We start from the raw sequence: 10,863 nt of genomic DNA on the forward strand, positions 1-10,863 counted from the left end.
AAGAAAAGTATTTTGGAAAAGCAGTATTAACCGTATATTTTTATAAGAATAAAGACTGTGAACAAAATAATCACCGATAACATACTGTACACTTATTTTAGTATTATCACTTTCGAAATATTTTAAACATGCGTTTGTAACGTATATATTTATTATTTACGACGCCTGTTGAAATCAACGAGCAAGCAAAACTGAAGGATGAAGAGCTATATTTTTAAGAAAGGAAAACCTGCTTCTATAAATCTTTACGTCTCAGAATCTCTTATTTTCTGGATTCGACTAATCAAATCTTAATAATACAAAATTTATTAGAACTAAATTTATTTTAACACAGTTAAGTAAAGTAGGTACTTAGGTAAGTCAGTTTTATTCTAGGTTTTCACCTGCGGTAGCGTTAGCTACTCTGTGCCTGCGGCTTCGCATCACCTCACGTAAAACAGGAATCAGGATACAATAGATACCTTCCACTCCTATTAGCGAATAGATGTACCTAATACTAATAGCATGTTCTTTCCTAAGATTACACCTATCTATTCCTTCACAACCATTTAGTCCGGACTTCGGCCGACATAACGTATACAACGTCGTAAATAGGTAAGATAGATACTGAGCTAATTTAGCATTTATGTATAGTCTTTTATCTCTTCAGCATCGATTAAACTTTAAAGAAGTATAATTCGAATTATCTTTTACTGTTCACTTATTGTGAACATCAAAATAAATAGTCCAAGCCACAGCACACGTGACACGACCGTTAAAAAGAAAGTATCTACCAACACAAAAGTAAATCTTATTATTTACTTAGGTACATACGAAAAGAAAAACAATGTAGGCAAAGAAGATTGCGATATTATTTATCTTTATTAAAATATTTTTTGTGAAATTCAACCCTCAAGTAACCAGATACCTACACTAAAACCACTGCATTCTAAAAGAGTATCGAAAATTTATTTTGTTAAAAAAGATATATGTAGGTGGATTGTGCAGAATACAGAAACAAATCATTAATCTTGGGGAATTCTCGGTAGATATGAACCTAAGTATATATATCTAGTTGAGCTCCTACTTTTATCCATTAAATTGATAAATTTTATGAAATATAATATTTTTACTCTAAACCTAAACATTTAATAATAATATTCTTCAAGAAAAACAATGCATGTTGCCAGCAAAATTGTATAGATTTAAGTTGCAAGTAATGAATAAAATTTATTGTATTATTTAGTTCAGGAGCGGTTAGATACTTGGTGTCAAAATTACTATATTTTAATGCATGACTTTTTGCTTGAAAATATAAAACAAAGTTACCTTACATATAAAATCAATTTAGATTAACAATTAGGTATAATAACCCAATCTGCAGATGGAAGATGCTCGAAAGCGGGTTTTCCTAATGTTATATCTTTATTGTTTTGGTTTTCCTTATGAATATATGAGATTTATTACTCTTAATTACATTTAAAATATATCTAAGATAAAAAGTACATATATAATACCTGTTAATTGTAGGAACTTGAATTTCGCGTGAATTAGTACGGAATGAAAGACATGCATGATGTTTAGCAGAGCGTTGGTAAAAGCAGGCATCGAAGCGAGACGGGACTTCATCTGGCGTATTTAATCACACGTGTGAATAACATGCACTGAAGTCAATGTTCTCTCATAATAATATTCTTCAAGAAAAACAATGCATGTTGCCAGCAAAATTGTGTAGATTTAAGTTGCAAGTAATGAACAAAATTTATTGGATTATTTAGTTCAGGAGCGTGGCGGTTAGATATTATACTTTTAATGTGATGGTGTCAAAATTACTATATTTTAGTTATCGGGAATAAAATACGTATGAATTTTAAATTTATATTTAACTTACAACAATAACAATCTTATCTAGATTAATTCAAATTATGAATAGGTACGACTTATGCGTAAATGTCTGAAAACATTAAAAAGTCTCAAACTTTTAAATGACATATTTAACCTTTGGCACATACCCATTATGAACAAGTTGAAGCATAAAATTACAACAGTCTTTAGTTCTTTACAAACAGCTTAAAAAGAGTCTACGAAGTGTACCTGCAATTCGAGCTACATACTAAGATTTATAAGCCTAAAGAAATGCAATTGTTTCAGCATACTTTAGATTCGCACTGAAAACATTAAATTTCTAAAATAAATTTCAAAATATCAATTTTCTGATCATAAATGTTTCTTTAACCCCCCGAAATTTGCTTTGCTAGCCTGTGTCTCATACATCTTTCAAATGATCCTCATCATCAACAACGAGAGTACTTATACACGTTTTAAACTAATGTTACGCCAGTGCGAACCTAAAGCACCATTCACAATACATTTTTAACATCTGCCTGTACGTTTGCAATGTACGTATTCGCTCGGTTCGTATTCATCGTAATCCTCGTGGTGTCTGTAAGGTGGTCGTCGATGCTCAGGGTATGGATGTCGGTTGCGTTTCTGTTCTCTCGGAGGTGGTCGTCTTGCGGGGCTGCGTTTTTTCTCGCGCTCTTGATGTGTCATACGATTTGGTCTTCTGGGTTGATGCCTTGTGCTGTGTAATTAAAATAAATATCTTGTGAATGTTTTTAGTCTATTAAAGGTTCAATTTTGGCCAAGGTGAGCCAAGGTGTTGAATTTTAACACGCGCATCAAATTGTGTCCTCGCACAGTACCTAGAAATTCCTATGTATATGCACCTTATTTTAAAGAGCATTACTCAAGTCTCAACATGAGCTATTCAGAGAAGAAAATGCAATCAATGATTTCATATTATATCAATTATACAATAATTTACAATGCCTGCACGCAAAATGATCGTCATGTTATCACAGTTTATCTTCGACTGTAAAATACAATATGATTTAATACTGTAATTAGAACCACGATTACTATTAAGTGTATGTTAGTGTACCTATACCGTTATTTTCACTTACTTTTTAGGCCTTTTAACGTTGGGAACTCTTTTACTACTCTCCGGTCTTGGTTGGTATTCGTCTTCGTCATCAAAGTCAGATTCTCGTTCATCGTGGGGTCGGCTGTGATGAAATAGAGGCCTAACTTGTGGCACTGTGACTGGGTAAGGTTTCATAATGGGTACATGAACCTAGAACACGAAATGTTGTTGTAGTTATATTTAAAAACATACCTATAGGTGTTTTCATAGAACTTATCGATTAAGATAAAAAAACTAAAGGTAGTAAAAGCAGACTTATATTTGTTACCTTAACCGCAGAATAATTAGGCTGGTTGCAGAGCTTGACCGACCATCAGTGCGTACGTCAGTCGCGCTTGTCATATGTATGGAAATTCGTAAAACCCTTCATAGCTAGACCGACCATACGCACGCGTATTGTCATGCGCATTAGTGTCATAGTCATACAATTGTTGATGCGTATCGTCAGGACCGACGGTACGCACTGACGGTCGGTCAAGCTCTGCAACCAGCCTTAAAGTTTCTAAGAATCGATGTCGATGGATGAGTGGTATATTCGTTGATAAGCCGAAAGCGAAGCGGATCTGCTTGAAATTGACCCAGAGATGTATGGTTTGGATAAGCTACCTTTAATTCATCTGCATATCCTATTTTTACTACGTCTGATAGGTATTAGATACATAGCAACGCGTATTGCACTAGGTACTTGTTATCAAAGTTTAAATAATGTTGACAATTGACTAAAGTGGTCTTGAACAAAGACTAAAAGTAGACATCATATTAGACGAACCTCCCCAATTTTCAAATCGTAACAATGTGAGGTCGAAATCATAATAATATTTACTTATGTGCATTATTAAAGTTTCGGTAAAAGCTGAAAAGCTTCATCCCCAACATATTTTATATCAAACAATGTTCCTAAATGTTTTAGTTTTATTCAATCTTCTGTCCAATTAAATCACATCTCTAATTTTTTTTCAAGATACGAAGCGGTAAGAGCGTATCAATTAAAAATTTTGGATTTTGAATGGATATGACTAGAAAAGTTTCTGATTGAATATATTTTAAAGGAAGAGATCAGTATAAAAAGAAAAGATAACAAGATAACATACGACCTACCCTAGTAGTAGGTATATTAACTTGACCAGACCATAGCATAACATAAGCGTTCAGAATACAAATGCTATGTAGGTATGACCGTTCACCAGTTCATTGCCATTGCTCCAATTATTGGAAATTGGAATTCATTTACACATATAAAACATATATACAACAATTGACATGCACAGACATATCTATGTACAAATTACCCACTTTATAAACAATGTACATTCAATTCAACCTAATTATTTTAATAATTATTAAAATGTAAATAATGAATGAACGTGACATAACACTACCCTACCTGTTTTTCAACAGGTACCGGCACGGGCTTCTCTATTGGATATGGAACCTTTTTGTAGACCGGATAAGGCACTGGTTTCTCAATCGGCACGGTTAATTCCCGGATAACTGGCACTGCGACCGGTTTCGGGACCGGCACGTGTATCGGATAAGGCTGTGGGACCGGCACTATCACTGGATGAGGAATCTCTATCTGCAAACCAGTCATTGTTCTAAATGTGCGAAGGAAGAACCGATCCCGATGATACATGAGTAGGAAAGAAAGTAATGAAGGAAATTAAAATAATGAGTGCACAACATGCGAACTTATTATGCACATACGTAACAGTGTACTTTATGTGATTCTATGAGGAATTAAAAGATTAATTGCACATGCGAGTATGTGTATTTGAAGAAAATAATTTAACACATTTTTCTTTTATTATAATGTACATTCAGCATTTTATATTGTAAGTATAACATAGTTTTATAAATAAGTGGAGTAGTTAGCTAGTTCTTGTTATTTTATTAATAAAGGCTTAAATTTGATATTAAAAAATTTTAACCAATTTTGGACGAAGAATCCACCACTTCATGAATTATATTTACTGAAAAATAAGTCTTATCAAATAATGCCCTACATCGGCAAAAAGTATCAACATACAGAAGAAATTATATTAGCATTTGAAATTTTACTTTTGATATTAATTTCTGTTGTGGTTAAGTCCTAGATATCGCTTTCTCCAGACATTGAACTCCAAGAACTAATGTACCGTAACCATAATCTGGTGAGCCAGTTATTTACGAATGCTAACTTTTATAAATATTGCCATTTATTTTACTTTACGCAAACAACGAAATTTATTTTTTACTTCTATGAATGAAAATTAAGAAATGAATACTATTGTATATTTTCACCTAGAGACATGCTGCATGCGTGCTCATTTATAAGACCAGAGTAAGCGAAGAAAATAGTGCGAGACGCGTTTGCACTTATCCGCATTCCATACGCAGTGTTTTCTTCAGTAATTACATGAATGAAGTTTTAATTGTGTGACTAAAATAATAATTAATACTCACGGGATACGGCTTCGGAACTGGCACGTGAATTGGTTTCGTCTCTGATGCATATGTTTCATGTTCTCGGAAAGTATCTTTCTGTTTCGATTTCAAATAACTTTGTCTCCACTTATCAACAAGCTTTTTGTATTGACCGACTTCAGCTGATTCGTCGTAGCTAGGTCTAAGAGGTGGGTGTGAGGAATGTCGCAGATCATGATTTCGTAAGCCTAATAAATCTTCTTCCGACTTATACCTGTTGTTATCCTTATGCCAATCGAACTGTAGTTTGTAATTATTCGGTTGCGGTTTATAATTTTGCGCCCAATCAGAATTAAATGAATTACTTTCATACTGTGTCCCATATATATTATCAGTCGGCGGCTTCTTTGGTATATGTACGACTTCATCATTCTCCTCATGATGCTGGGGTTTACGTATGTGATCCTTGTATGTACTAAATTCTGTCGGTTTTAAGAAATTACCCCAATGTGACGAAACTGTTGGAACGGTTGTATAATCATTTTTAAAACTGTTTTGATAGTCATCGAACGATTTAACCTTTTCGACGTAGTTCGTGGAAAAATCGTTTGTATCAAAGTCACCGAGAGGATTTTTAAAGGTTGGAAAAAGTGGTGAGTTTCCAAAATCAATGTCAGGATGTTGGTAATTGTAGAAATCTAAATTGCTACTAGCGGGTGCAAGTTCGTCAATACTGCTGTTGAAAGGCCGTTTGGATGGATAATCATATTGAAAATTAGTGTGGCTATGATTCGTTGAATATTCGTAGCGCAGAGGGCTTTTAGATTTCTTTACTTCCTCAGCTTTGCTATTATAATCCCAAGGCTTTTTATTTATTTTATTATTATTTAAGGTAAACTTTCCTTTGAGTTTATTTTTATTGTTAAAATAATTTTGGGAAAATTCTTGATTCGCAGCATAGTTAAACTTCATTACTTCTTTTTCAGACTGCATTTGATCATCTTTAAAATACGTTTTGTATTTCGAAGATGCAGGTGCTGTTTTGGTATTTTTGTTTACATCATTTGGAATTTGATTCATATTTCCGTTATTATTTATATTTTCATATGTATTGCTTAAACCAGAATAAAAATCTGTACCTGGATATCCATTGGCATTAAAACCATTTTGGTTGTAAGGATTTAAGTTCGTAAAGTCAATGACTTTTGGAAACTTAATTCCACTAGCAGTCACTGGCGATTGTAACATATGATCATACTCAGGAGGTAATATGGTGGTCGTTGTGAATTTATAAAAAGATGGATAGTTATTGTTATTTAGATCACCATAAAATTGTTTATTATCTGGTGAAATATACGAATCTTGCATTCTATATGCATCTGCATTAATATTAAGAGGATTCCCATCTGTAGATTTATTATTTTCAGAAGATTTAAATTCACTGAAAGGTTTACTTCTAAACTTTGTGCTTAGTTTTGCTCCATAAATCGGTGAATTTTTCTCACCTTCATTCTGATCATACGTTGTTTCTGCGTTTGCTTTATAATTATATGGATTGTTGCCATCAAAACTTGGAGACGTGAAGAAATTTAAAGAGACCGGTTCATATTTAGACATACTTGCTTGTAACTCCTCTCCAGGGTTTTGTGGAGACTGTCCGTCTGCTGCAGAACCATAATTAGCATCGAAGCCGGTAGAATCGAGGGTTGATGGGAACGCCGGAGCGTACAGCCTCGTCGAAGATTCTTGTTTACTGCCATGGACGAAGCTCGTATAATCTGGGGAACTCGGGACGAAACCATCGTACGATCCTACATCGTTGAAACCGAAATTGGAGTATGTAAGCACACTGGGTTGCGGAGTGGATTCCTCTGTTTCACTTAACTTTTTACTTTTAGTTCTCTTACAATCGACATCGTTTAGGATGGCAATCGCTATAGATACGAGAATGAGTTTGATGTACATATTGATAATTTACGGTAGACGCGCAATCCACATGTTCGAGAGCGTATACAGTGGTTAATGTCCGAGCAGCGACTGATGCCGGGAGAGCTGGCGGTAGCGGGTAGCGCCCGTGACTATCGGTAACGTGACTCGCCGATTGTCCTACGAAAACGAAAGCGTTCACGCTTCGCAAAACCGTTAAATTTTCTTGGATCATTATCATCATTCGATAATAGTTTACCCGACGCCTCTTATGTCATTACTCATGTCAATGCACACCGTTTAATATCTTCGTGCATTCGTGACTTCCTCGTGTACCCTTCAGTGTTTAAATTTGTTCGCTCGGTGACATAATCGCATTTTCCGGCTGAATATCGTATGCGGAGGCGCAATTAACTTTTTACCGCCTCATTTCAGGCAATTATAATAATTATTAGTATGAACATAATCGTAAAGGCAAATAGTCGGGCATGTAAATGAAACGAATGAATGCTAAAACACTTTTATTGGTATTTATCAATTACCACCGATTTAACTTTATTACAAAAAGGTCTTATAGTCTACATTAGTCACGTAATAACAAATAAAAATGGCCACGATACAAACAGCTCCGCAAGCTGAAGCTAACTCAAACCTCACATGAAGATGCCACTTTGTACTAAATTATCATTTTTTGTTCATAACACAATAAAACACAAAACGAAAGCAGTTGGAAGGAAACAGAAGTGGAAGGATTAACGAGTGGAATGATGATCAATTCAGTAATCGTGAGAATCGTCGTCCTTTTCATTATAATATACTAATTTACAACCATCAATAAAATTCATACTCTGAAAATAATTAACAATAATCACTAATAGGCACAATGGAGAAAGAAACGTTTTTGTTTAAATATTCAGAATAGCCTGGTTATTTAAATATGAACTCTTTCTAGTGAGACTAGACATCTAAATTAAAGTTAACAGTATTATAACTCAAATCCATATTAAATATACATTCGGAGATTCTCTAAATAATAATTTACTTTTGAAATTATAATTCTCTTACATTTAGGCATACGGTTTATTATTCTTAGAAATATTGAACTATTATATTTTAAGAAAGTAGTTTGAATGTGAAGAAAAAATCACTACCCGACTTACATGATTATTAAAAATGAACATCTAAAACCTATGAATTTTATTACTCGAAATCGCTACCATTAATAGGAATTTTAGGAAATATAGGATTTCTAGGTTTTACATAAAAATACAAAAATATCTTTTCATTCTATCACTTTCATGAACACTTCGATATCAAACATATTGGTCACACTACATTTGGGGTACTTACTCGGAATAACATTTGAATATGTATGTTATATAAAATATTTTATATGGTCTGGGAAAATATATGTTGTTTTAAAGATTAAAAAGTATTTTATCATAAGACTTCTACATTATTTCAAAATACGTTATACCGTTATGTAAATAAAACTCTAACCGTACGTCCGCAGTTCAACAATTCTACTTTCTATAATTATTTTATCAAATGTTCTACGTAAAATACTTCAATAGATACCTATTCATAGTGATAGACCCTAAATGTACGCACTTCGCATTTATTACGCAGAAATATTAAAATGTAGGTAAAATCAATAGATGGCGCCTTGAGATAAGCCAACAATCCAAAACAACCTGATAATATTATGTTCTCTATTAATTACAAATAAGGTATTATAGATAGGTAAATTAATCAATTTATTTCCACGTAATAAATGCAAAGTCCTTACGATTACCAAGTGCTCAACAAGTACGAACATGCACATGAAAAAAAAATTCTAAGAAATGGTATGTGATTATAAAGGTTTAGAAAAATATTTGTTTCTCTAGAAGTCGACGTTTACCCTTATTGTTACAGCTCAAGCAGTGGATTCCTCAGTCAATAATAATAACGTTACAATTACATCCGCATAGAGGATATATTATTTGGTAACAACATAAGTAAATTTCACATTAAATTATTCTTAATTAAACATATTACATTTAACTTACTAAACGATAAAATAAGGAAGTCATAAGACGCGGTTAAACGAGTACTTATACATAATACAAAAATGATACATTTGTGACACTTTTAGTGACTTAGTTCGTTGACAAACAATAAACCCCGGGCTCCTTTAACTATCTACAAATTACAATAAAAATAAACAAATAAGCCTCGCGTTCAAAGCCTTTCTTGCATCGCATACTCACTCTAAATAAACGAATTAATTACATTTTTTCCAATAGAATACATTATCTGTATGTCATTCACGAATTCCAACACGTCAATTAGTTTAATGAAGTGTTCTTTTTTATTTTTGAGGCCATATTTCTTTTTTTAGAACTATACATATTTAAATTAAATATCCATAAAGTTATAATCCGACCAACTAATCTTTGAAACGCTAAAAAAAATATGTACGAGTTGCCATCGTATAATAACAATTATACTAAGCTTTAAAAAAATATTTAAGAATTATATTAATTTATAAAAAATACACAAAATAGAAAAATACGCTTACCTAAAAGGATCTATTGTAATAATGAAAAAACTTTTTTTTTATTTTATTCAATACTTGGCAATGCTACACCGCGCTTAGTTCCAAGACCAGTCGTTCGGACTATACTTTCAAAACTCGAGGCCGTTATAAAGTATTAAGTATGTAATAGATGGCGCTGTATACAATATTTATTAAGAAATATTAATTTTACTTTGACAAAACCGGAGAAATATTTATTTTTATAATTATTAATTCTTGAAGACAAAAACGAGTTATACTCTATAATTTCTACGATTGATTTGATAAACGGGGTTATGGCTATAATAATTTTTATAAGAATGACACGCAAAATCCTATTCTTTCGTACAATTAAACTTACCACAATTTTTGCCACTAAGGTACGTCAATGTCAAGTCTGACCCGCAGACCATTTAACTGCGAATTTACAAACGTTTTTGATCACATCATTCTAAAAATTTTATTAATTTTAATTTATTACTTTCTTATATATTTTAGCCATTTCACTGTGCATACAGATGTATTTAAAATGAAAAAAAGCGCCCTTTATTTTTACGCACAAAAGATGATTCATATTTTTCTTAAATTTTTATAAGAATGTAATCGAAAACGTTTAAAATTCAAAATGTATCAAACTTCCATTATTTTCAGGACAGAGCGTTCGTTATGTCCCTAACTCTGGATTCTTTGTGACCATTTTGTCAAAATAACTGTTTAATATTACAATTTAATGTTTAACAAATCTATGAAAGTAAAGAATGTCTTGAATGCAAAAATTTTGAATAATAATAATTATTTTTATACAACTATTGTTCTTTAATTTTCATACAACAATTATTTTGACAAACTAAGTACAATCAATATCTTCCTAACTTTGGTAATACAATTCATTAGGGACTGGTTATTACCAGTATCAAGGAATTTAAGGAGATTTAAAAGACTCTACACTTAGCAGAATTCTTTGAAATATCTTTTCTCAGGATAATATCAATGTTCTAACAACCGTTTT

At 32.5% G+C, this 10,863-nt stretch overlaps 1 protein-coding gene across 2 annotated transcripts; it reads right to left on the bottom strand.

The window, feature by feature from the left end:
• Positions 1–1,843: 1,843 nt before the first annotated feature.
• LOC149904528 (uncharacterized) lies at positions 1,844–7,475 on the bottom strand. Of its 2 annotated transcripts, XM_090107436.1 has the most exons (4): positions 5,408–7,475; positions 4,350–4,541; positions 2,946–3,115; positions 1,844–2,563 (listed from the first exon to the last, which is right to left on the bottom strand). In XM_090107436.1, the coding sequence occupies exons 1-4, from the start codon at positions 7,331–7,333 to the stop codon at positions 2,353–2,355; spliced, it is 2,499 nt and encodes an 832-aa protein (XP_089963562.1). In that variant the 5' UTR covers positions 7,334–7,475; the 3' UTR covers positions 1,844–2,352. The 2 variants fall into 2 exon arrangements, with proteins under 2 accessions (XP_089963562.1, XP_089963563.1); XM_090107437.1 differs by lacking the exon at positions 4,350–4,541 and having other exon boundaries at positions 5,408–7,464.
• Between the last annotated feature and the right edge of the window lie 3,388 nt (positions 7,476–10,863).

The sequence above is a fragment of the Colias eurytheme genome, chromosome 11, assembly GCF_061535395.1.
Source record: "Colias eurytheme isolate Ceu_HAF_F1 chromosome 11, ilColEury1 Martin Lab GWU primary, whole genome shotgun sequence".
Classification (NCBI taxonomy): domain Eukaryota; kingdom Metazoa; phylum Arthropoda; class Insecta; order Lepidoptera; family Pieridae; genus Colias; species Colias eurytheme.

Bases quoted from the DNA above. Each gene is read 5' to 3' on its own strand.
- LOC149904528 (XM_090107436.1), bottom strand. From the start codon at position 7,333: ATGTACATCAAACTCATTCTCGTATCTATAGCGATTGCCATCCTAAAC. The intron at 4,542-5,407 runs GTGAGTATTAAT...ACTGGTTTGCAG, and splicing joins CAGTTCCGAAGCCGTATCCC to ATAGAGATTCCTCATCCAGT. The intron at 3,116-4,349 runs GTAGGGTAGTGT...TTCGTGTTCTAG, and splicing joins CGGTACCTGTTGAAAAACAG to GTTCATGTACCCATTATGAA.